This window comes from Ochotona curzoniae, unplaced genomic scaffold, assembly GCF_017591425.1.
Source record: "Ochotona curzoniae isolate NIBS_2020 unplaced genomic scaffold, NIBS_Ocur_1.0 contig_66, whole genome shotgun sequence".
NCBI lineage: Eukaryota > Metazoa > Chordata > Mammalia > Lagomorpha > Ochotonidae > Ochotona > Ochotona curzoniae.
In genome coordinates, this window is record NW_024466512.1 from 22819915 (window position 1) to 22846314 (window position 26400).

At 42.8% G+C, this 26400-nt stretch overlaps 1 protein-coding gene and 1 non-coding gene across 4 annotated transcripts; both read left to right on the forward strand.

Moving 5' to 3' along the window:
• The first annotated feature begins 661 nt into the window (after positions 1-661).
• On the forward strand, positions 662-25137 carry CWF19L1 (CWF19 like cell cycle control factor 1). Of its 3 annotated transcripts, XM_040992308.1 has the most exons (14): positions 662-764; positions 2520-2604; positions 3330-3408; positions 3895-3996; positions 6016-6230; positions 8761-8879; positions 11429-11513; positions 13062-13202; positions 13954-14065; positions 15417-15496; positions 20678-20887; positions 21871-21990; positions 22426-22523; positions 24703-25137. In XM_040992308.1, the coding sequence occupies exons 1-14, from the start codon at positions 742-744 to the stop codon at positions 24845-24847; spliced, it is 1614 nt and encodes a 537-aa protein (XP_040848242.1). In that variant the 5' UTR covers positions 662-741; the 3' UTR covers positions 24848-25137. The 3 variants fall into 3 exon arrangements, with proteins under 3 accessions (XP_040848242.1, XP_040848243.1, XP_040848244.1); XM_040992309.1 differs by lacking the exon at positions 21871-21990; XM_040992310.1 differs by lacking the exons at positions 662-764; positions 2520-2604 and having other exon boundaries at positions 3324-3408; positions 6016-6202.
• On the forward strand, positions 21529-21676 carry LOC121164425. Its single transcript, XR_005885094.1, has one exon. It is a non-coding gene; the product is annotated as a small nucleolar RNA SNORA12 (small nucleolar RNA).
• Positions 25138-26400: the final 1263 nt, after the last annotated feature.

Consider the following 26400-nt stretch of genomic DNA (forward strand, 5'->3'; position numbering starts at 1 on the left):
TTGAGGGGACAAAAGCAAAACTTAAAATATAGATGTATATGGGGTATTACTGAATTAATGTTAATTTTCCTAGTGGCAGTATGGATATAGAAAAGAATATCCTTATTAGGAGATGCAGGCTGAGGTATGGCCAATTCTCTCCAGTTTACATTCAGATTCTACAGTTTTTCAAATACTTTGTTTTCAAATAAAAATTGCTTAGGTACTCCGAAAGAAGATAGTGTTGGCAGATAGTGCTGGAACTAGATTTGGTTACATTCTAACACACAGTGGAAGTATGGTCAGTATTCTCGTAAATTTTGACAGGTTAAAAACTTGCAAGAAATGCGCGGCGGGCGGGGGAGGGGGGGATTGTGTTCTGTCTTGCCCACTACACTGATAAGGCTAGGGCAGGACAGTTATTTAGGGGTTAACATTGCGTTGTAACATACTAGCAGATCACTAACTTCCATTCTGGAAGGGAAAAAACTCAACATACGAAAAACAGGACAAAAGAAAGCACTAGAACGCTAATTCCTTCAGTCGTTCTCCAGTCTTCAACCTGCTGCTCTTGCAGGCTCCATGGAAGCGAAACCACAAGGGAAAGGGTTGTTGTCCCTCGGCGCTCCCCGTAGATAGCCGAGCGCTCATTGGCCGAGGCTTTCCGACGTCTTCCCGAGCTAGGGGCACGTTCTCTTCGTGGAGCGCGGTCCGTGCTTCCTGCTTTTCGGGGCTTCTTTCCCACCCAGAGTTTCAGGCCCGATGGCTCAGAGGCCTTTGCGTATGTGAGTACGGGAGTTCGTGTGGTTGCTGGGGTGCGGTGTGGACGGGGGCGGTGATCCTATCCTGACTGGACGGAAGGTGGCCGAGTCGGGGGTCGCGGGCCAGCTGAGACGGGTCCGGTCCTGGCTGGGGCAGGTCGCGCCTCTTTCGGGGACTCCCTTGGCGACTCACTGGGAGAGTTAGATGTTGCGGGCGCCAGGCCTTTTCCATCTCTGCCATAACATGCCCCTCTTCGTTTTCCCCTCTCCCCGTGCACCTGTTTAGTAATCAAGTACTGCTCGGTATCGGGCCGATCGAGGGCTTTGGGCAGTGGCCCTCGCGGGGCGCAGTATTTCGGGGGCGGCCAGAAGGTGTGGGGAGGAAAAAGGACTTCATTTGAGAGGAAGGGGGAGGCAGATGTACAGTATTGTGACAGTCATCAGTGTGAGGGGAGCCGCTCGCTATTGGGTGGCGGGCGGTGGATAACAGGAGTACTTATTGGGAGGAATGAGGGCTGCACTCCAGGGGGAAAAATTGAGCCCTTGATAAATAGGTTTGCCTTTACCCCCCAAAAAGATTGAAATGTGTAGGACCGCCGTCGTAGGTCAGACTGCAGTTATTTAAACAGATAAACCAGAACCGTAAAAGGAGAGGACAGCTGGAGTTAGTGGAGTGATGGGGGAGGAAGGGTCAAGGACTCCAGGTGTGTTAAGGAGGTGAACTGGACAGGAGTGGACACCGTCCAGTTATGCTGAGATCTCTGTCCTCAGGGAGATAGGCAGAGCTGTTTGAGGAAAGGCTGAATTGAGAGTCGCCCTACTGTGTAGAGCAGACAGTGGGTCTCTTTCAGAAACAGCGATCATTGGGTGTGACGAGGAGAGGGGTGCCGGATCCTGTGGGGGCGCTGGGAGTTGGTACCTGGTAGGAACCAGAAAGCTCTGCTAGAAGACAGGGAGCTCGGAAGAGGACTGAATGCTTAACGGTCCCTAGCCATCAAACCAGCAGCAGTCAAAGTGATGCTAGGGGAGGGTCTCCCGTCCGGAGAAAGCACCGTGCGGAGACAGGGCCTGTGGAAAACAGTGGGACATCTTGTGTTTTTGAGAAGAGCTAAACAGTCTCTATGTGGGATGGCGTAGCGGCCTTAGAGGAAGCACAGGCATGGTCTCCACTTTGTGTTTCTCTGCCGCACGACTCTCCCTCACATGTGTCCTTCAGCCTTCTCATTTCCCTTCCTACTTCCTCCTTCCAGTCTGTGTTCACACTTGGAATTTCTCCCCATCTCCATTAGTGTTGTCCTTGTTGATATTTCTGCGTATCCCTGCTTGTTGTGCAGGAGCATCACTCCTTCTGTAAGTGAAACAGCAGCTAGCAGGTGGAGTAAGTACAAGTTTAAGACGTGAACCACTGACGACGTATACTGAGATAGGGATAGTGGCAGACTCAAGGGGACAGACATTTGGAAGATGGGATTTATGGAACTTGGTGACTGGACGGTGGAGTTTTGCCTGTTGGTGACCAATTTGGTGAAAGACCTGTCTGCACAGCAGGAATGAGGAGAGGTGGCTCCGTTGTGGAGGAAGTGACATACTAAATTTTACATGTGTCAGTTTGGAGGTTTGGTGGGAGCTGCCTGGTGGAGTTTGGCTCTGCTAACAGGTACTTAACTCCACAAGGTAACTGGAGGTAGGATCACAGGTCTGCCACTTGCTGAAGATTCGTTCTTCCCAAACCTGGCAGGCCCCTTTTAAATTGCTGTAACCTTCATCTCTGGTTTGCAGCTTGGCTTGTGGCGACGTCGATGGCAAGTTTGATGTTTTATTCAATAGAGTTCGAGTAATTCAGAAGAAGAGCGGAGACTTTGATGTAAGCCTTTTGTTTTATTTTAACTGAATTTCCTTTTACCATTGTAGTCAGACATACACAATAAAGTTTGATCCCCTTTGTCATTTCTTAACATATATACTATACTTTTGGTTGGCTGAGTGCAGGCCTGTTTCATGAGCGTGCAAGTGTTTGACCAACTGAAGAGCCCTCAGCAACGCTCAGCATGGCTGTCTGCTCAGCTGTAAGCTCCCAGCATCTGCAGAGCCTGCTGGAGAGGAGGCTGACTCGCTCGTTGGGGCAGAGGCGAGCACCATCCCTAGGCAGCACACAGGTGTCTGGTGTCCTGAAGCTCAGTGTATTCATCTTCCAAGTTCTGGATTGCGCAGAGGGATTGTTTAAAGTTCTGTGCCTCCATCGCTGTGTACTCCAAGGAAGGAGGAGGTAGAGAGCGAACCATGCAGGGGAAGACTGGAGCTAAGACTTGACGGGCACGGAATTCTCTGATTTCTATTGAAAATTCAGTTCCTTAACTTCTGCTTCCCTGCCCCCAACTTGAAGTTAGCAGGCAGTGAGAGAAAATTTAATAATTCATAGAATCAATAACTATTACAGCTGCTGCTGAAAATGATATGCTGAAATTCTGCAAATTGATTAAAAGCCTGATTAGAAAACATTATGTAGGATATTTTGTTGAATGTAACTGTCAATTTTGTACTGTTTTATATTTTCACATCTCTTATATCTGTTTAAAAAACTCATTTTAGCTGCTGTTGTGTGTAGGAAATTTCTTTGGCACTTCCCCAGACGCTGAGTGGGAGGAGTATAAGACTGGCATCAAGAAAGGTAATTATTCCTATTTAACTTATGATTTCTAACCAAATTTTAAGGGTTGCCGTTCTTGCTGTTTTTCTTTTTTACGTATTTGTTATTTTTAGATTTCTCTTAAGCTCTGCATTAGCTCGAAAGGATGAGCATAAGCTACATGTTTACATGTTTGAACTGCTTCAAGTTAGTTTCAGAAAAACTATTCTGGTTTCTCAGAAAGTGAATAAATGCAGTATGTCTTTTCCTTTTTCTGACTTAGTGTTTTTACTATTATCGTTAAGCTCTTTAGATTCTGTGTCACTTCATGTGCCTTCTGACATGTTTTATAGTGAAGTGACGAGGTTAGGTGTGGGATGCCGTTAGTGCTCAGCTGGCTCCTCCCTTAGGATTGCTACAGGGGGTGTGCACAGTCACTTTACCTTTGCTGTGTTTCCCTGTAGGAAAGCATTTCTCAAACTTGGAAGTCAATCTGGTAACTGATGTCACATCTCTTTTCCTCACTAGCTCCCATTCAGACATATGTGCTCGGTGCCAATAACCAGGAAACAGTACAATATTTCCAAGATGCTAATGGTTGTGAATTGGCTGAAAACATTACTTACCTGGGTAAGTTGATATTTTTTGGTTATAATGAACATAACAAAGTTTCCCTAAGAATTAGGCTCCCTAGAAAGATTTGCCTGAATTATTTTTTCTGCTATAACCACTTAAGAGAATGAGGGTTCTGGGATCCCTTCTGAAAGTCCCTGGCTGTGCCTCAGGACCATGGGGTTTTTCACTTTGTTGGCGCCACTGTTTTCTCCCAGTCTCTTTGTTTCCTACAACCAGAGAAAGACACAGTCTACAGTGTGGGGAGAATGTAAGGTATATTAAAGTGCATTCAAATAAAGGAAGCTCCATGTGTGTGGCCTGACCATATCACCTTGCTGGATATGTAGCCAGCTTTGATTCCTGACTAGCTATAACTCAGGCTTCACCCTAAGGTTTTGATAATTCAAAATTTTAAGTGCTGATTCTTAGGTTTTTTTTTTTTTTAATTCCTTTTTAAATTTTTTCTGGTTCCAAGTCAACTTTTCAATTCCAAGTTAAAGTTGTTTCCTCCACAACCCCTTGTCCTTCTTTTAGTGATTCTTCTGTGTCTGGCCATTTTTTGGCCATTTTTCAGAGCACTGAATGATTTTGTGTGCTGTCAGTCTCCAGAATCATTCATCTCGTTTTCTAAAATGATTCCATGGTTAGTCACTTTTGTTCATGGTTATCTGATTTCTCTGGAAAGCTTCTACATCTTCTCTGCTGTAATTGTCCTCCTGTCTGCTCCCCAGCATAGGCCTGCTTGTCCTTTGGTCTCCACATCCAGCTGTATCTGTTCTGCCTGTGTAAGCAGCATCACCTTGCTCCAAACATAGGGGGTGAAGGATTCTGTGTGTTTTTGACCTCTGGTTGTTGTGAGCTGTATGTTTTCAAATTCTTTTATTATAGATCATAATGTGGGCCTGACTTGTGGTAATTCTCAGGGTAGTTTTTAGATTAGCATTTAGAGCGCTACTGATCTTAGTATCAGTAGTGGAAAAAGGGACTAAAGTACTTAGTTTATCTTTGGGAAGTAGTTTTTTTCTTTTTAGCTCCTTTAGGAGCAAGGAATGAACTTGATAGTGAAAATGCAGTGGCAAGCTTAACATGTTGGTAAAGTATGCAGTGAAGGTGGAAGTGATAAATCATTCTAGATACTGTAAACAGGGTCAGTAAAGGCTTTAGGGAGTTATTTCCATCAGATGAAAAGTGTAAGTGTTCCAGGTCAGCAACCTTTAGGAGAGGTGGGAGAGGGGAGTTGGACTGCAGAGTGCTAGGGCACTCAGAAGTAAAGCTCTTGGAGAGCGTGGAGCATTCCCTAGAACCTGGAAAGAAGAGGAGGAAGTTTCCTAATTAGTTTGTGTGTTTGTCCTGGATGGGAAGTCTTGAGCATATTCTGTTTTTCTGAACAGAGAAAGCCAGCTAAGCAGGGACTCAGCAGAAGAAAGGGAGGTGAAAGTTGATGGACTGAGGTGTTGGAGGTGAGAAGGAAGGAGTCCAGGCCACAAGCTGGGAGAAACTTTCGAAGAATCTCTGATTTTCCCCAAACATTTGCTCTTTCCAAGTGTTTTCTTCTTCTTGGAAGTTGCTGTTTGCCTGAAAAGTACTTTTCTTAACTCTTAGCACCCTCAGAATTGTAGTTATTTTGTCTCTTCATTGCCTCTTCCTAGGTATAGTTGTTCATAGGTTTTCTTTAGTCCATTTAGCATCTTCTCTCCAAGGCAGAAAACCATTTTCTTAATTACCATTTACTAACTTTCTCAGTCGTGTTTGTGAGGCACTCAGTATTAACATGCTGGCTTGTGGACTCCAGCAGCCTCATTTCATGGCTGGAATGAGAAATTTAGCACAGCTGTCTGAGCTCAATGACCAGCAGCCAGGCGGAGTAGGCCTCAGGAGGGACCTCCTCCTGGGCAGCTGAGGCCAATGCGGAGTAAGACTCACGAGGGCGCCCCCTGCAGACAGCTGCAGGGCCACTGCAGGGGGAGGAATTCATGTTGAAGGCATTTCCTTGAAAATTTTGATTAAAACTTGTCTGTTTTTCTTTGAACCCAGGTCGTAAAGGTGTCTTTGTTGGAAGCTCGGGGCTGCAGATTGCGTACCTCAGTGGGACAGAGTCACTCACTGAGCCGGTCCCCGGTTACAGTTTCAGCCCCAAGGATGTGTCTTCCCTGAGAACAGTGCTGTGTTCTACATCCCATTTTAAGGGTGTTGATATCTTGCTCACGTCCCCATGGCCCAAGTATGTGGGAAACTTTGGGAATCCTTCTGTGAGTAATGCTTGTTCAGTTGGAATTTCTATAAACAAATTACACTAGCTTAAGCAGGGCTTTATTTGTTTATGTTCTTTTGTTTTTCCTCTTTTTGTTGAATATTTTAGTACTTTGTATCTTTCACTGGAAATCTCTCATAAAAGTTTTTAGGATTCGATAAGCTGTAAAACTGACTAAAGCATTGACCTCATACAAGTGTAATTCACCAAAGAGATTGCTGGAACCTTAATTATTTAGATGAATCCTTTTGTTTTCTACTTCAAGTACTCTTTCCCAGATCTCTTCTTAGTATGTCTTGAGGGTTCAGTAATTTTTTTGAAAAAAGATTTATTTTATTTATTTGAAAGGTGGATGGAGAAAGATCTTTCAACCCCTGGTTCATTCCTCAAATGGCTGCAAAATGACCAAGACCTGGGTCAGGCTGCAGCCTGGAGCCTGGATCTGTGGGTAGCAGAAGCCAAACTACTTAGGCCATCTTTCCCGGCTTTTCCAGGTGTGTTAGCCGGGAAATTTGATCGCAGATGGAGCAGCTAGGTCTTGAACAGGCAGTCATAGGATGCTGGATGCCAGCGTCACAGGCAGCAGCTTTCCTTGCTGTGCCAAAACCCTGGTCCCCAAAGGTTCTGTAATCTTTAGTGAATTTGTGAACTAGTGGCTGCTCTGTGGATATACTCCACTCATTTCATTCCAGAGTATTGATTTTTGGCTGTCAAAGTGTTTTTAAAAATTGAACCATCATAAGGTTGTGTCTAATCATCTAAAGATGGGAAGCAGAGTATTGAAAATTTGATACTCCTCTAATAGGATTATTTTACTGTCAAGATGCATAGGAGTTCCTCATTGTGTTGAATCTGAATATTGCAAATGATCTCACAGATGATGTGTATACCGTATCCATATATATCGTATATGTGTATACATAGGTACGTACTAGTAAGAACAGCTATCATGGGGAGGAAAATCTGTATGGTTGGAAACAAACCAAGGCAGATATTGAAAAGACTGTGTGAGGCCGAGATACCAGCTGAGCTCAGTGGAGAGAAATGGAGGAATGCTTCTGAGGCCAAATCTCCAGGCACAGATCAGAATTATCAGTGATCCAGAGTGTCTCACAGGCCCCTCCTTGCCGACTTCAGTACTGTGTCTCTGTGACCAGGATTGACAAGGAACCAGGAGTGTAAGGGGAAGATGTTGAAAGAAGAGGGGACAGTTCTCTCTTCCTCCACAGACCTATGATTATTCTTCACCAAGAATATAAGAGACAGTGCTGGTTGAAACACCAAAGACATGGCAAGGCTACAGAGATCCATAGAGGGGCTGCTGGAGTGATGGTGGGAGCATCTGTAGCACAGGGTGAGAAGTGATGCCTGTTTAGCTTAGCGTAAGCTAAGAAAGGATATTTTTAAAAAGATCTGTTTATTTTTATTGGAAAGGCCGATTTACAGAAAGAAGTAGAAACACAGAAGGATCCTCTATCCTCTGGTTCATTCTCCAAATGGCTGCAGTGACCAGAGCTGAACCAATCAGAAGCCAGGAACTTCCCCCAGGTCTCCCATGCTGGTGCAGGGTCCCAAGGCTTTGGGCTATCCTCTGCTGCTGTCTCAGGCCACAAGCAGGGAACAGCTGGAACACAAACCAGCACCCATATTGGATCCAAGTATATACAATGCAAGGATTTAGCTGTTGAGCCATTGTGCCAGGTGTTCAGTTTTGTATTTATTTATATTTTAGTGTTATTTTTACATTTACTGGAAAGGCAGATCTACAGAGTGGAGTGACAGAAAGATCTTCAATCTGCCTTTTCACTCCCCAGATAGGCACAATGGTTGGAGTTGAGTGAATCCAAAGCCAGGAAACAAGAGTTTCTTTTTCTGTTTTTTTTTTTTTTTCCCTCCAAAGATTTATTTATTTTTATTGGGAAGTCAGATATACAGAGAGGAGCAGAGTCACAAAGGAAGAGCTTCCATCCTTTGATTCACTCTCCAAGTGACTGCAACAGCCAGAGCTGTGCTTATTTAAAGCCAGGACCCTGAAGCTTCTTCCAGGTCTCCCACACAGGTGCAGGGTCCCAAGGCTTTGGGCCGTCCTCGACTGCTTTCCCACGCCACAAGCAGGGAGCTGCATGGGAAGCGGGGCTGCTGGGACACAAAGTAGTACTTTCCTGCAATGAGATTGACAGCTTACTCTGTCATTACTATAGGTACACTACAAAGCACAGTCTAGAAATATGGTTTGTTGGTTCTCAGGAGAGAGCTTAAATTCCCAAAATGGATGTAACAATCTTTGGGGAATTGTGCGGAGCGGTCACCTTAGTGTTTTATTTCTGGTTTGCAGCAACTGTTTCTATTCCTGCATTTGTTGTAGTTTAATTCCCTTATATTTTTTATTTTTGTCTGGTTGTCATACATTTGCAAGTCATTGTACAGTTCATTCTGCCCCTATTTGTATCTATATTTAAATTTCTTATTTCTTTGCATTTCTTGGTAACTGTTATAAGTATGTAGATGACCAAGTTTCTGTTTACTAGGGAGAAGTGGATACCAAAAAATGTGGTTCTGCTTTGATCTCCAGCCTTGCCACAGACTTGAAACCAAGATACCATTTTGCTGCTTTGGAAAAGACATACTATGAGAGGCTTCCCTATCGGTGAGTAGAATTTCTTCTTTTTTCTTTTTGCATTTTGAAAAATTTGTCTTGGATCATATGTGTCAACTACTGTTGTTCATTTTCAGCCATAGATTAACTTGATCTTACACAGAAGCTGAAAGGAAACCTGTTAAGTCATTGAGCTCCTCTGAGTTTGTTCCCTAAATTGAAATACAAAAGATTGAATTAGAAGGGCCTTTAAAGTTTTGGGGGCCTGAGGTGACAATATTGTTTAATCACTACCACTCTTTGAAGCACATCCACCCCATTTGATTAGATTAATCCAAGTTTCTTGGTGTGTTCTTCATTATTATTATTATTACTTTTTTAAAGATTTATTTTTATTAGAAAGGCAGTTTTACAGAGACAAACAGACAGAAAGAAAGATCTCGCATCTGCTGGTTCACTCCCTAAACAGCTGCAGTGGCTGCAGCTGAACTAATTAGGAAGCAGGAGCTTCTTCCAGGTCTCCCATGTGGATTCAGGTTCCCAAGTACTTGGATCATCCTCTGCTGCTTTCCCAGGCCATTAACAGGGAACTGGAAAGGAAGTGGAGTAGCCAGGGTAGGAACCAGTACCCATAATGGGATCTTGCAAGGGAGGATTAACCAATTGAGCCATCATGCTGGACACCTTGATATGCTCTTAAAAATTCAGAGAAATCAGTATTTCACAACAGAAATCAAGAACTTGTATCAGCTTTTTTCTTTTTTCTTTTTCTGGTTGGAGTTTGGAGGTAAATTTTTTTAAAGGAAATACTTCGCAGAAAATAAAACCACTGTTTTATAAATGGTGGAGTTAAATAAAGCCGTTTCTGAATTATCTTCACTGATCTAGAAAATTCCTAGTTGATTAGACATTTCCTTTTTGTTTTTATAGAATGTTAATACATATATACTCTTTCACAGTTTAAGAAATAAAAGTGAGCAAAATTATAAATAACCTGCCTCTGTCTCATTATCTTGGATTTAGTATATAATCATAGGGTGATACTGTTTTTTTCATTAAGTCTCCATATATGTACATTTCTTGTTCTCTAAAAGCCAGCTGAAATCAGGAGGGTAGGGAAATGAGCCATTCAAAGCCTGTACAACTGTTAAGGATGTTAGTATCCAGTTCTTCATCGAATGTATATAAACTGCCATTAGACACATTAAAAGGTGCTCTTATCATTAGCCACTTTGATAACGTAAACTGTGATGTAAATTGCTAGTGTATAAAATGGTGCAGCCACTTTAGAAAGCTGTTTATAATTCCTTCAAAGGTTTAAACCTAGTTACTTGCCCCAAGCCTGGCTTTCATGCTCATCAGTGCAAGCTGCAACCCAGCCAGGGGAATACCCAGTTATCTTACCAGGCTTGCTCCCGGCCCCAGACAGTACTGAGGTCCAGTCTGACATAACTTGCACCCAGTTCCAGCACTTGCCAGCTGGTGCTGTGGCCTAGCCCAGTTGCCCTGCACCCGTTCTGGCTCTCTAGTGCCAGTGGATGCGGCAGCCTAGACCATCCTGGTTTACAGCCAGACCCAGTTCAAACGCCAGCCAATAGGTGCTGCAGCCCTTTCCAGATTGGCTCACCCTAGTCCCAGCTGTCATACTCATCACTGGACACAACAACCCAGCAAGGGATTCCCTAAGATTCTCCTACCAAGCCTGCTCCCAACCTCAGATCTTGCATGTACCAGTGAGTGATTCAGTCCATTCTGAGATGGCTTGCTCCCAGTCTGGACATTTGCCAACAGGTGCTACGGTCTAGCTCATGCCTGGCCCACACCCAGTTCCACCTGTTACCAGTGGGTACAGCAGCCTATCCGAGCCTGGCCCATTTCTAGCCTCACCCCTTATGTCCACTGGTGGGTGTTGCGGTCCAGCCCAGCCTGACCTGCACCCTGACCTGCTCTTGCCAGTATGTGCTATGGACTGGCCTGGTCTGGTCCACCCCAAGACCCAGCCCACACATTGATCAGCAGGTGCTGCAGCCCAGCCTGACATGGCTTTCCCTAGTCCTGGCACTCACTGGAAGATGCTACAGCCTACCTTGACTGGCCTGCATCTCTTCTGGCTCTCGTGACCTGCTGCGTGCGTGATCTTCTGCAGCCTAATTTATACTCATTCTGTCTCTTGTAAACACCAGCAGGTGCTGGAACCTAGGGCAGTTTGGCATACCATAATAATGGGAATTTTAACATGGTCATCTTTGGGGGAGCATTATTTTGTTTCCCACTCCTGATGAGAAATGTTAACTTTTTTTTTTAAGATTTATTTATTTTCATTAGTAGGGTAGATTTACAGAGAGGAGGGAAAAAGATCCTCTTTCTGCAGTTCACTCCCCAAATGGTCACAATGGCTGTATCTGAGCCAATCCAAAGTCAAGAGCCAGGAGCTTTTTCCAGGTCCTACACATGGATGAAGGGTCCCGGCTGGGTGTGGAGATGTGAAGTGTGCTTGTGATGGACTCTTTCCTGCTCATGGTCCTGTGGCATCTACATGCATCATGACTGCAAATTAAAAGTGAAGTGTTTATAATCTGTTATTTTCAAATATGTTCCAGAAATCATGTTGTTCTACAAGAAAGTGCACAGCATGCCACCCGATTCATAGCTCTGGCAAATGTTGGAAATCCAGAAAAGAAAAAGGTAAAGATCTGAGTATTGGGTGATAGGTTAATATTCATTGCTTGCTTGGTAGAAGTTTCTGTGGCCCAGTTAAGCAGTCACATCTTCCCTGCAACTGCATGGTCCCAGCACAGATACTGTAAAGAAGGGTCAGGTCCTAGGGTCCTTTGGAAAACAGACACAGAGCAGTGAATGCAAAGGACTGATGAACAGTTTTCCCTTTCCTACCGTGTTCATGTTTTCTCTGCAGGTATTTGTGAGTTTGCCCTTAGATGGTGCTCCTTGCCTGCTTCTTTTGGCAGTTTCAATTAGCGTAAATGGGAAAGTCCTCTTAGTGAACTGCTTAAGTCTTCTTTGGGTTTGGGAAATGTATTGATATCTAGACTCTTCATACTGGAAAACAATACAAATGATGAAAGGGAATATACCAGAAAAAATAAGTTGTTTCTCTCACTTTGTTGAGAATATTGTTAAAATCTAAGGGCCAGAAATATCCTGTTGTGGATCGAAGCAGTTAAAATCAGAGCAGTCAGTCAAGTAGGGAAAGAGGCAAAAAATTTTCCTAAATAATTTAAGTATTATTCCACTATAACATATCATAGATGATGTATATAAGAGGTAAGCAAGTGTTTAATTTTTTTTTTATTTTTAAACTTTTATGCCCAGTTATTTCTTAGCAGGTTTTAGATTTGTGATTTTTAAATTGTCAATCAAATTGAGTAGCACTTGCAGTGTTTTCCATCTATTGCTTAATTCTCAGAAAAATGTTAGCCTCAAGCAACTCATACTCAGAGGATATGTACTTTTGTTTTATTTTTGCTTTTTGGCAAACATTTTTGTAGCCACCTCAGAATTTTGCTTCAATCTGTATAATTACCAGCAGTGTGAGGCTTTTCCCCCGTATTTTCACTGATTAGTGTCAGATTTTTTGAGGATTTTTGCTAGTCTGACAGGTGAAACAAGATGTAATATTGTCATGTTGCTCTGACAAGTAGTGAGGTCAAGCGTCTATTCATATCTGAAATTTCCGATAACTGTGCCATTTCTCTAACTCTCTAGATATTTGTATAAATATCTAATTCTTTGCTACTAGTTTTCAAGAAATTTTTAATCATCATATATAGCAGAATCTATCATATCAGAGAAACCTTAAGTTATCTAATTGCAGTTCTCATTAGGAAAAAAGTATGACAGGGTTGTGATTCTGTTAACAAAGAACACAAAAATAAAGGATTCAGAGACAGAAGCAGATGTCTTCAAGAGTTCGGAGCAAGTGCCACTGCACCTTGTAGTGGCGCTTGCTTGTTCTCCCCTTCGCAACGGAGGACCCTGGAACTGAGTCTTTGCCATCGTTCCATCAGCCCTCGGTTAGCACCTGCAGAAGACACTGAATTGGGACTTGATATGCTGTGTGTTTTCTGAGCCACAGGTGGGCTGCTTGCTGTGCTTTGGGTTTTACTCAGTTCCTTTCACTCAGTTCTGATGCTTTCTGTGAAAGTTACACAGAACAGATTAATCGCATTCAGATAAATGGTATTAACCCTCACCTTATGTTATTTTTCTTCAAAGTATCTTTATGCATTCAGTATTGTTCCCATGAAACTAATGGATGCCACAGAACTGGTAAAGCAACCTCCGGATGTCACTGAAAACCCTTACAGACAATCAGGAAAGGAGGTGTCCGTAGGAAAGCAAATCCCTGCCCCTGAGGTATGTTCTCGTTAGTGGCTGGCAACGGGCAGGAATGCCCATTGCAGGTGTACTTTTCCTAGTGATCGCGTAGTGACTCAGAGTAAATGATAAGGTTCATGCTTAAGCCTTTAGAAAGTCATAGTAGTGATGGTTTTGTTTTTGTTTAATTGTAGTTTGGGGTTAACCAGTTTTATGTGTTATGCCACTTTGTAAGAATTTAACTATTCTTAGCTCTTCAGCAAGGATCCAGCTTGATAGCAGTGTTATTTGTGATTTATAGTGACAGCTTATATATAAATAAAATTGATTCTGATGAACTTTTCTTAATAACAGACTTTTCTGAAGTTTTATCTTCCCCACAAGAAAGCAAGGAATGTCAAATTCTCTTGTCAATATGCATGGCCTACTTTCTTGGGCTCTTAATGTGCAACCTTCTCATCTCTTTGATTAAAGTTGAATTGAACTCATTTCACCCTGTGAAATTGTAGTGTTACAGCATGTCTCCTTTGAGAGAGAAAGGAAAAGGAGTTTAGGTAGGTTCATATTATTTTGTTTCAAGCAAAAATTGCTTTATAACTTGCATTTTCACTTGAGGGATTGATTTGTATTAGGGTAAGTGTTGGGATATGGAGAGGCTTGGAATCAGTTGGGAAGATACATTTTTTTCTCGAGTCCACAGAAAGGACTGAGAAAAAGGATAGTATGATGTGTGTAGCTCGTGGATAGGTTGCCTGAATAACATTTCTCCTTCTGCCTGTTGCTGTTCCAGGAAGAACCAGCCTGTCAGTTTTTCTTTGATTTGAATGAGAAGCAGGGAAGGAAGCGCTCATCCACAGGCAGAGACAGCAAATCTCCTCATGCGAAGCAACCTCGCAAGCCTCGTAAGTGCCTCAGTGCGGCAGGTCTCCTGTGAGCAGTAACTGCTTTGGGTTTTCTTTGGAAAGTGACCTTGCTAAAAAAAACACCTCATCTGGCAGGGGAAAATCATACATTGAGTCATTAGGAACAACAGTAAAAATAAAATAACCCAAGTATGGTCTGACTTGGAGGCTGGCTGAGGACTCCCTCTAAGAACCCTGGGGAAAATTTTCTTTCCTTTGTAGAGATAAAAAGCATAGAAAATAGAAAAACAATGTAAGTTCATGAAATAATAGAATAATCAAACTGAGAGGAAGGACATTGCGGTTATTTCATTGAGATCCACTTTGCTCACCTCTTTGCTTCTTTTTTTTTTAAGATTTATTAATTTTTTTTTATTTTTAAAGATTTATTTTTATCGGAAAGGCAGATTTACAGAGAGAAGGAGAGACAGAGAAAGACCTTCCATCTGCTGGTTCACTCCCCAAGTGGTTATAATGGCCAGAGCTGAGCCAATCCGAAGCCAGAAGTCAGGAGCTTCTTCCAGGTCTCTCACACAGGTGCAGGTTCCAAAGACTTTGGGCCGTCCTTGACTGCTTTCGCAGGCCACAAACGGAGCTGGGTGGAAGTGGAGCAGTCAGGATTAGAACCGGCAGCCATATGGGATCCTGATGATTTCAAGGCAAGGATTTAGCCACTAGGCTAATATGCCAGGACCAAAGATTTTTTTTATTTTTATTTCAAAGGCAAAGTGTTACAAAAAGGAGAGACAAAGAGGTCCTCCATTCCCTGGTTCACTTCCCAAATGGCCGCAATGGTTGGATCTAGGCAGTCCAAAGCCAGGAGCTTCTCTTAGGTCTCCCACATGGCTGCAGGGGTCCAAAGACTTGAGCCATTTTCTGCTGCCTTTCCCAGCAGCGAGCTAGATGCAAAGTGGAGCAGCTGGGACACAAACTGTTGTGCATATGGGATGCTGGTTCTGTACCCTGAGGCTTAGCCTGGTATACCACAAGTGCTAGCTCCTGGCCAGCTCCTTGTTTCTAAGATAAAGATGCTGAGATGTGGGGTGACCAGCTGCTGGGTAGTGTTCTTTCATGCTAGCCTATAATTTGGAATGTGCTATTTTAGTCACTATGTGATTATCCACTACCTGTGGATTTATTATAAATTCAGCTGTTTTTTCTGATAGAGATTGGGTTTCATTAGAAATGGTGATGGTGGAGTGAGAGTGGAGAGTATAAGTCCAGCCTGTTGTGGCAGTGCTGTGTCCCAGTGTTCCCAGGATTCAAAGATCAGGCGAAGCTGTGTTCTATAGGGTGACTGTATGCTGTAGTGCTTGGATCGAAGTAATTCTTGACTTTCTTCCCCATGCAGCTCAGCCTCCAGGGCCCTGCTGGTTTTGCCTTGCAAGCCCTGAAGTGGAAAAGCATTTGGTGGTCAACATTGGCACACATGTGAGTTATTTTGTAAATCTCTTATAGAGGACTCATTTAACTTGTTTTTGTTAACTTTACTGGATTGTAAAATTTACACATTTGAAGTGTACAGTTCAAGGATTTTCAGTAAGCTTAGTGAGTCATGCAAGCATTAAATACCTAGCTTAGAACGTTTCCATTACTAATAAATCCAATGTGCCCAATTGTAGTTAATCCATGTTTCCCTCTTCAGCCCCAGGCAACCACTAATCTACTGTCTCAGTGGGTTTGTGTTTTCTGGACATTTCATACAAATAGTATATAATAATGTAGCCTTTTGTGTTTGAGTTTTTTTTACTTAGAGTAATCTGTGGTTCATCATTGTTGTAGCATGTTATCAATATTTCACTTTATTACTCTGAAAAAGTATTCCATTTTATAGACATACTGTGTTTTGTTTATGTGTTTTTCATTTGATTGACATTTGAGTTGTTTCCATTTGGAGTAATGGTACTCTGAAATGTGTACATTCTTGTTTTTGTGGAGGCATGCATTTTCCTTTCTGTAAATACCTAGGCATGGAATTGCTGAATCATGTACTATAATTCTGCTTAACATTTTTTCAAAACGGCCAAGCTGTTTTCCAGAATGGTTGTGGTATCTTACATCCCCATGGGCAGTGATTGAGAAGTGTTCTTTTCTCTGCGTCCTCACCGACACTTATTATTACCCATCTTTTTAATTGTAGTGCGCATCATCTTATGGCTCTGTAGCATCAGCTTCACAGCATTGCTCTCTTTCTTTATCCCTCTCTCACAAATCAGGTATTACTTTCTTAGGGTGATGTGTTTATGTACATCTTGAGCACTTTGTATTTTTATTTTAAAAGATTTTGTATTTTTTTATTTTGAAAATTAGAAAGCTTTTTTCTTTTTTTTTTAAATTTTATTTTTATTGGAAAGGCGGATATACAGAGAGGAGAGACAGAGAGGAAGATCTTCCGTCCGATGATTCATTCCCGAAGTGAGCGCAATGGTCGATGCTATGCTGATCCAAAGCCAGGAGCCTCTTCTGGGTCTCCCACATGGGTGCAGGGTCCCAAAGCTTTGGGCCATTCTCGACTGCTTTCCCAGGCCACAGGCAGGGAGCTGGATGGGAAGAGGAGCCACCAGGATTAGAACCGGCGCCCATATGGGATCCCAGGGGTGCAAGGCGAGGACCTTAACCACTGCGCCACCACGCTGGGCCCCCATAAGGCTTTTTTCTGTAGGGTGGTTCATTCACCAGGTGGCTGCAGTAAGCCAGTCTCCCATGTGGATGGCAGCATCCCAAACATGTGGACCATTTCTCCTGCTTTTGCACGCCATTAACAGGGAGCTGATTTGAAAGAAGAGAATCTGGGTCTCAAACCAGTGAACATATGGGATACTGGAATTATAGGCCATGGCTATTCCCACCATACCACAATGCTAGCCCCAGAACACTCTATTTTACTCTGTACCTGTTTGGCAGTCATGAGTTGCCTTTGTATTCATATTTAAAACCTAGGTTTTCTTTGACTTGAAAAGAAGTCCTCTGTTGCTTATAATCCTACATTAGGTTTAAAATGTTGATATTCTTTGTATAGCTTCAGATTCAGAAACTTGAACTTGCATTCTAGTTTTTATCAAGAATTTTTAGCACACAGCTATTCACTCTAACTGATAGCAAGTTTACCTTGCGGGTTCCTGGGGAGGAGATGTGACCTGAAGAAATGGGGGGACTGTTAGTCACTTAAGCAACTGACCAAGTTTATTTCCAGGGTTCTAGTTTATATACATTCAGCAAAGCAATACTTTGAACACAGTTCAGCTCAGATATCAGTTATAATGATCAGGTTTGATATACAACTCCTATCACATGTGTGTAAACAGGGAGTTCCAGGAGAACTAACAAGGCACCAGGATCAAAGCACCATTGGTGTGAGCTATTGATAGAGTACTACTTTGATCTAGGATAACTGGCTAACTAAGCACAGATGTTCACCATGTATCAGGGAAGCAGGAAAGCACATCCAAGGATTTACTGGGGGCTAGAGTGCACTTTGGATGAGAGGCCCTGCACCTCCTCTTTCCTGGAGCCTCTTCTCAACAGGATCCCACAGGCCCCTGCTGTCCCAGCTACCCTGTTGGATGTATTCTGACAACTGATCATGTCAAAGACTGCTGTGATAAATTCTCTGTTGCCCAGTAGTAAAGAATATCACTTCCTAGTGTCAGGGATACCTTTCTGCACCTTCCTGCTGTGAGTAGCCAGGAACTCTAGATAACAAAGATAAGGTTGCTTGGTTGGTATGCACTGAATCAGACTGTAGGAATTCAATACTCTAGAGTATGAGTTTATTCCAGCTATGCAAAGTTTGGATGAACTTGGTATTTCTCACTAGAAAGTCACTGCAGTTCAATTTTTTCCCAGATGGTTTTTCCTTTGAATGTGTTTCAACTTGGGTTAAAATTTTTCTTTAGGGGCCCAAGCAGTAGTCTAGTGGCTACATGTGCCAGGATCTTATGTGGGCACGTTTGTGTCCTGGCTGCTCCACTTTCCATTCAGCTCCCTGCTTGTGCCCTGGGAAAGCAGAGGAGAACAGTCCAAGGCCTTGGGACCCTGCACCCATGGGGGAGACCCAAAACAAGCTCCTGGCATCAGATTGATTCAACTCTAGCAGTTGTGGCCACTTAGGGAGTGAACCAGTGGGTGGAAGATTTTTCTGTCTCTCCTGTTGTCTATGAATCTGAATCCAACTCCAATAAAAATAAAGAAATCTTTTTTTTTTTAAGTTGTTCTAAAGGCAGAGTGGCAGAGGAGAGAGATAGAGATAGAGATCAGTAGAAAAAGTGAGAGATTGATATTGATCTTCCATCTGCCGGTTCATTTCCCAAATGCCCTCAACAGCCGGAGCTGGACCAGGGAAAGCCAGGAGCCTGAATTCGATATCCGGTCTCCCATGTGGGTGTCAGGGAATACAGTGCTTGCACTATCATCTCCTTTTTCTGAATGCCCTTTTTGGATAATTTTTTCATGAATCTTTTTTCTTGGGTTAGTTACTAACATTCTTCTCTCATTCATGATTTGTATGGTGAGGCATGCTTTAGATTAAATTCTGCTTGGAAATTTCAATGGGCTTAAGATCCCATGCAGGAGAAAAGAGATATGGAGTAGATGACCTAGGTAAATACTTCTCCAAGGCTCAAGGAGAGATGACATTTTCTTGTGTATCTAGCTCTGGGTATGATCTAAGGAAACGTTTTTGCTTCTCACATAGGCTTGAAGTTAGAGGGGCAAAGTCTTTTTGGGGGCCCAGCCAAGCACCCCATCAGGAAGCTATGGGAGTTTTCAGTCTAGCACTTTCTGCTAATCAAGTTTTTGTTTACCTGCACTGAACTTCTGTTTGAGAAAATCCTCTTGGGAATTTGTGGTGAATTTTGAGTATCTGGCAAGAAGTTTGAGAGATCCCCTCCTGGCAGCATTCTTCTTGATTGCTTTTTTATTACTTGAGTCATCTGGGAAATTAACTTTCCAGAAGTTATTAGTCCTGTTGGCAAAATGAATTAAGAATGCTCATGCCTTAGTTTGTTCCCAGTAGACATCTTGTCATTCTGCTAGATTTTGTAGATGTGAAATAAATGATTCTTTCCTTCAGCCCTAATTCTGAACACTGCTGCCCCTCCCTACCCCCCAAAAAAACACAGTGAACGACTATGTAGATGATGTATTTCCTAAAACTGTAGCACCTGTATTTGCTCGCCTTGATGCTTGCTGGCCTCTTCTCTGCTCACTCATGGTGATGTTGATGGTGGTGTCATCTTTCTTTAAAGAGTGTCTCAGTGCTGCAGCAATCCTGCAAATTTGTTTTTTTTTTTTAAGATTTATTTTTATTATTTTTTTATTGGAAAGGCGGATATACAGAGAAGAGACAGAGAGGAAGATCTTCCATCCGATGATTCACTCCCCAAGTGAGCACAACGGCCAATGCTATGCCGATCCAAAGCCAGGAGCCTCTTCTGGGTCTCCCACACGGGTGCAGGGTCCCAAAGCCTTGGGCCGTTCTCAACTGCTTTCCCAGGCCACAGGCAGGGAGCTGGAAGGGAAGCGGGGCTGCCGGGATAGAACTGGCGCCCATATGGGATCCCGGGTGTGCAAGACGAGGACCTTTAACCACTGCGCCACCGCACCGGGCCCTTAAATTGAATTTGGTTTTGACAGCAATGTGTTTTCATTGCTCTTCAAGGCTGATGTCCATTGTTGAGAGGCATAGTTCTCCAATGAGTTCAAAATTTCTCCATCTTTCTACCCTATTAAGTCATCATTATATTTTCATTTTGCAGAGTTGAGTCATCAGCCCAAGGTTATAGGGACATTAGATAATAACAATCATGTTGTCTTTTATTTATTTATTTATTATTTATTTGTTTATTTATTTATTTATTTATTGTAAGCCCAAGGGATATCTTTTGGGATGAGCTGTAGGATTGGATGTTAGTGAGAAGGCAAAAAGTGGTCATTTTTAAATCAGAAATCATATCTCTGGATGAAGGCAGCAAAGCCTTAAAACTTGCTCTCAAGTTGAGACTAAAGGCAAAGCCATCAGTTGTTCTGATTTCTGTCAGATCTGGTATGCTTAAAGCCAAAAGTCTGCTGCTAGGCATTTTCCAATTCACTTGATTCTTGCATAGAAATGTGTTATGTCTATTCTCATTCTTCAGCAGATAGTCAAGAACATTGTTGCCTTAGCTTTATTTAACATTTCTTTTTTGCTACATAGTATTTGTGAGTATTTATGGACCACAGTGACATTTCAATGCAGTATTTTTAACATGTAATGATCAGAGCAGGGTAATTGGCATATCTATCACCTTAGAGATACCATTTCTTCATGTTAGGAATTGAAAACTCCTCTCTACTAGCTATTTGAAATATTCAGTTAATCCTTGTCAACCAAACTTACCCTCCTGTGCTGTAGAACATCAGAAGTCTTTGCTCCTGTCCAGCAGTACCCCTGTGCCCACTAACTGTCCTATCTCTGTGTCTCACAGCTTTTCCAGGCTCTAGTAACTACTATTTTATTCTCTTTGCTTCTTTGAGCAAAGGATGGAAAATTCTCATTGATGCTTCTTGGGGCTTTCTCCATGAAGACCCAGTCGTGCACCGCTGCTGTCTTAATTCTGTGTTCTTCCTCTCCAGTGTTACCTAGCCCTGGCCAAAGGAGGCTTAGCTGATGACCATGTCCTAATCCTGCCCATTGGACATTACCAGTCAGTGGTGGAGCTTTCAGCCGAAGTGGTGGAAGAAGTGGAGAAGTATAAGGCTACACTGAGACGGTTCTTTAAGAGTCGAGGAAAACGGTGTGTTCTCTTTGAGAGAAATTATAAGAGCCATCATCTCCAATTACAGGTTGGTGGTCCCTGCACAGAAACTTGAAAGAGTGCTGTGGGAGATTTGTTATTGATAAATAAATATCCAAATAATGCCTTAACACCTAATTTAATATTGTGAATATTTATTTTAAAAGATTTGTTTATTTTTATCTGAGATACATATTTACAGAAAGAGAGAAAGAGATCTTCCATTGCTGATATGCTCCACAAATACCATAACAGCCAGAATCTAGCCAATCTGAAGCCAGGAGCTTGGAGCTTCTTCCAGGTCTCACATGTGGATGCAGAGTCTGAAGGCTTTGGGCCATTGTTTTTCCAGGCCACAGTCAAGGTGCTGGATGGGAAGTGGAGCAGCTGGGACACAAACCTTCACCCATATGGGATCCTTGTGCTTGCAAGGGGAGAATTTAGCTAGTTGAGTCATCATGCTGGGCCCAGCATATTTAATATATGAAGTATTTAATATGCATTTTCATATTTAACTGATGCTTATTTAAATGGGTAGAGTATCTGGTGATAATTTCAGAGATTTACAGGAAGAGTGGGATTTTTATGTGGAGGCCCAGTACAAGTGAAGGCTTACAGTTGGAAAGCAGGCACAGAGCCTGCCTTGGGCTAACTGCTCACAAATTCAGAGATTGTAGTCACAGGGCTTGCATTTGTGGTGGTTTTCTCTCTGGCACATTTGTCAAGTTTTCAAATGGGCCTGACTCCACCACATACATTGTAAGGGAGCTGGCAAAGGCTCGATGACAAAGACATCTCTTCTGAGCCCTTCCTGCACCAGAGCTTTGCTCCCACATGTGGCAGGCTAGCTCATGAGTTTAAGTCCTTACAGACAGGCTGGGGTGCCTGTCTGCCTGAGGAGAGTCTGTGCTGAGGGGTGCAGCTCCACCCCCATGATGGATTTGCTGCCTCTCAGAGGCCGTGCAGGCCACCCCCTCGGGCACCGATGCCAAGACTCTCTCAGCTTCTCTCCCCTCGACCCCCACCCCCCAGGTCATTCCGGTGCCACTCAGCTGCTGTGCCACTGATGACATTAAAGATGCCTTCATGACCCAGGCCCAGGAGCAGCAGATAGAACTGCTGGAAATCCCTGAGCACTCTGACATCAAGCAGGTAATGGGGAGGGGAGGGCCGGCAGGGCTGTCCAGGGAGGAGTGAAGATCGCAAGTCTGATGCACTGCATTGAGGACTGAGGCATTCCATAAATGCTCAGCAGGTGGGGGACATTTGGGAACTAGAAGAAAGGTTATTTATTACACTGGCAGTGAAGATGGTATTATAGCAAAGTCTTAATTGTTTCCTGGGAAGAGCAAGAAATTAGAAGCTTCTTGAGGTGGGGATTTAAAAAGAGAGCATGCCCTGAATGCTACAGGTAGCATTTGCCAGTTGGGCTCCTAAAAATGCCTTGGGGCCTCTAGCTGCTTACACATCCCTTTTATTGAGTGTCTCAGTTGAATTCTTTGCCATCGTAGATCTTACAGGGGATAAGGTGGGACTTTAGATTTTCAAAAACTACCATGTGTCCTTATGTTATACTGTTTAATCTAGATTGCACAGCCAGGAGCAGCATATTTTTATGTTGAACTTGACACAGGAGAGAAGCTTTTCCACAGAATTAAGAAGAATTTTCCTTTGCAATTTGGAAGGTTTGTATATTTTCTTTCTTCAATATATTTTCAATAGGCTGAATGTAGACAAAGTTGGAGGTTATATGGACAATTAATGAAAAGTTAAATGGGAAACAGTCTTTGTCCCCAGAAGCTCATATAACATTGGGGCAAGTCAGATCTTTACCTCTATGGAGTTATGTAATGCACAGTATGATGTATACTTACCACAATAGAATTTTGGGGGAAAAAAATGTCTTTCAGAAACTCAGAGAAGAGGCAATACATTTCTGCTTGGTGAAAGCCTCTTTGTCAGGCAGAAGTTAACCCTGAGTGCCAGATTTAGAGGGCAAAGGTTGGGGTGAAGGGATTCTAGCTAGAATGAATTGTTACCATCAAGCATGTTCTCAGTGACAGGCATTGTGCCAAGGCCTTTATTTGCGTTGCCTTATTTATTTTCAGAGCTTTGTAAAGTAGATAATGTCATCCCAGTTTACTAATATGGGAAACTAGGCTCTGGATCAGTGCTTAAAAGAACTTTCCACACAATGCAATGTTCTATAAATCTACACTGTTCAGTAGTATAGTTACTAGGTACATGTGGCTGTTGGACACTTGAAAACATGAATACAACAGAGCAACTGGACTTTTAACCTTTTTTAATTTTAATTTAACATTTGAATAGCCACATCTGGCTGTGGGTATTATTTGGCCACTTTACAAAGGGCTGTGTAGCTTCTCCCTGTGAGGCCTTCATTATTCTGCAGTGTGGTAAAGGCCAGAAGGCCTCAAAGCAAGTAAAACAGAATAGGAAAAAATTACAGAAGTAGGGAAAGGTTAGGCAAACGTTGAAAACAGAAAGTTCCTGGCAGGCAAAAATAGAGTATGGAAGGAAATCGGAAATGTACAGAATGGATTATCTGATGATGTCTCTGATTTGCCACTGTTTTATTCCCCATGGTTAGAGCTGAGCTGTGGGTGAGTCTTGACCTTTTCCTGATCTAATTTGGAAAAGCCTCCAAGAGATTGCCCTATTGGATCAGTCCATAATTATGTTTGTCTATATTTTTAAAGAGCTAATTGATATATAACAGTAGTTATGGTAAGAGCTTTAAACATTGACTTAATGTTTTTGTTGTTGCGTTAGCATCACGTGCAGATAAGCACAGCCAGGACTAAGAACATGACTGTAGATGCATATAGACGTACTAACTATAAAGCCCACACCAGCGAGAGCATCTGGAGAATTTTTTGTTCATAGTAGTTGTACTTTCAGTATTGGGTTTTTAGAAAATTCTTATTTGTTATTAATAGTATTTTATAATTTTTAAAAAAGATTTATTCATTGTTATTGCAAAGTCAGATATTTATATATAGAGAGAAGGAGAGACAGAGAGGAAAATCTTCCATCCATTGATTCATTCCCCAAGTGACCACAACGGCCAGTGCTGTGCCAATCCGAAGCCAGCAGCCAGGAGTACTTCCAGGTCTCCCACGCGGGTGCAGGGTCCCAAGGCTTTGGGCTGTCCTGGACTGCTTTCCCAGGCCACAAGCAGGGAGCTAGATGGGAATCAGGGCTGTTGGGATTAGAACCGGCCCTATGGGATTCGGCACCTTCAAGGCGAGCACTTTAACCACTAGGCCACTGCCCCAGCCCTAATAGTATTTTATAGTTAATGAAATTAAATAGCATTTTTTTTGCAGCTGTTTAAAAAAAGTGGTTTTATATTCATTTTACATTTGAATAAGTTTAAGGGGTAAGAAACAAGGTAGGACTTGTTGATCATTTACATTTTTAATTATTTTCAATTTATTAGAAAGGACGGAGATCTGTGTGATCATTGCCCAGTGCCCACAATAGCCTGTACTAGAGCAGATTGAAGGAGGCTTGGAACTCACAGGCCTCCTTGTGCGTAGCAGGGACCTAAGGACTTGGACTGTCTTCCTGCCTCCCAGGCTGCACAGTGGCAGGAGGTTGGAATCAGGAACAGATCCAGGGCTTGAACTTAGGCAGACATCTCAACCTGTGTCTTAGCTGCTGTGAGTTGATCGCTTGAAATGGGTGTGATTTTGATACCTGGGATGGCAGAGAGATTACTCAGAGCAGGAAACACTATGAGTAGTCAGAAATTTGCATACTTTGGTTAGAGAGGAATAGAGGGAGGAAGGAGTTTCAGACTGATATTGTCCATTTGACTTCTTTGTGTTCTGTCTGTAGGGAGGTACTGGCTAGTGAAGCCATCCTTAATATTCCAGAGAAGTCTGACTGGAGGCAGTGTCAGATCAGCAAGGAAGAGGAGGAGACACTGGCCCGCCGCTTCCGGAAAGACTTTGAGCCCTTTGACTTTACACTGGATGACTAAGCAAAGGCAAGAACACTTCATGAACTTCACAGGAAGTAACTGCAGCTTGTTTTTAAAGAAACTCAGTCTCCCATGGGGACTGTTTCCCTGCCTCTTTTTTGTGCATTCCCATGGAAGCTGCCTGAAGCAAGAGGCTTAGGACTGCATATTTTTGAGGAGAAGTCATTTTAGGATTAAATACTATGCTGAAAACATGTCTGTCATCCAGCTCTTAAGAACAGTTTGTGTTTGCATTTTTAAAGAAAAAAAAAAAAGTCTGAGCTATCAAATAAAATCTGTTTTTCCAAGATGGAGAAGTATTTTATGTTCATGCTGCCTGTGATCACTGAAATGAGGTAGTGTATATCCTAAGAGTGGCCAGTGCTATAGAACTAGCTGCTGAGCAAGTTCAGCAAGGGGGGTCCTCTGAACTCACTGTATTTTTCTCTTACAGCATTCAACATGTATTTATATCTAAGAATCTGTTCAGTTCCTCAGAGAGCTAATTCCTATGAGCCAGCATTTTTCTCTAGCCCAAGAATATAGCCATGTCCCACCATGGTTCCTGTTGTCCCTGGGTTAATGATCTAATTGGGACAAGAAGGGACAAATTTAAGAAGAAAAAATATAAATGCTGGTTCGAGTTGTAGCTGCTCCACTTCCAATCCAGCTCCCTGCTAATAATGTACCTGGGAAAGCAGCAGAAGTTTGCCTAAGTGCTTGGGCTCCTGCACCCATCAGTGAGGTCTGGAGGAAGTTCCAGACTCTTGACTTAGGCCTGGCCCAGCCACTGCCATTGTGGCCATTTGGGAAATGAACCAGCAGATAGAATATTCATATTCATTCTTTATCTCATTAGATTTATTTATTTGAAAATTACAGTTACACAGAGAGAAGAGACAGAAAAATCTTTTATCTGCTGGTTCACTCTCCATAAGGCTGCAATGGCCAGCACAAAGCTAGGAGCCAGTACTTCTTCTAGGTTTCACACATGGGTGCATGTGCTTGGACACCATTTGCTGTCTTTCTAGACACATTAGCAGGGAGCTGGATTGGAATTGGAGCAGCTGGAACTTGACTTGGGACACTTAGGGTACTGGCACTGTGGCAGTGGCTTAACCAGCAATACCACAGTGCCAGCCCCAATAAATAAATATTTTTTTTTTTTTTTAAGAAGGCGAATTGTGTGTTCCTGTGCTGTTGGGTAACTCTAAACTTAAAAGATACGAGTTAGTAGGGTTTGAAGATTATAACAGTCTAGGCTATAGATAAAATGAGGATGGATGATATAAGAACTAAAAGACCACTTGAGGAATGTCAGTATTTTAGAAGTGCTTGGGGACCCAGCGTGGTAGGCTAGCAGCTAAAATCTTCAACTTGAACATGCCAAGATCTCATATGGGTGCCAGTTCTAATTCTGGCAGCCCCCATCCAGCTCCCCATCCAGCTTCCCATCCAGCTCCCTGCCTGTGGCCTGGGAAAGCAGTCGAGGACGGCCCAAAGCCTTGGGACCCTGCACCCGCATGGGAGAACCGGAAGAGGCTCCGGGGTCCTGGCTTTGGAGTGGCTCAGCT

Excerpts from the sequence above, each read along its gene's own strand:
- CWF19L1 (XM_040992308.1), top strand. The coding sequence starts at position 742 with ATGGCTCAGAGGCCTTTGCGTAT. Across the intron at positions 14,066-15,416 it reads GAAGCAACCTCGCAAGCCTC|CTCAGCCTCCAGGGCCCTGC; the intron begins GTAAGTGCCTCA and ends TTCCCCATGCAG. Across the intron at positions 20,888-21,870 it reads GCCATCATCTCCAATTACAG|GTCATTCCGGTGCCACTCAG; the intron begins GTTGGTGGTCCC and ends CCCACCCCCCAG.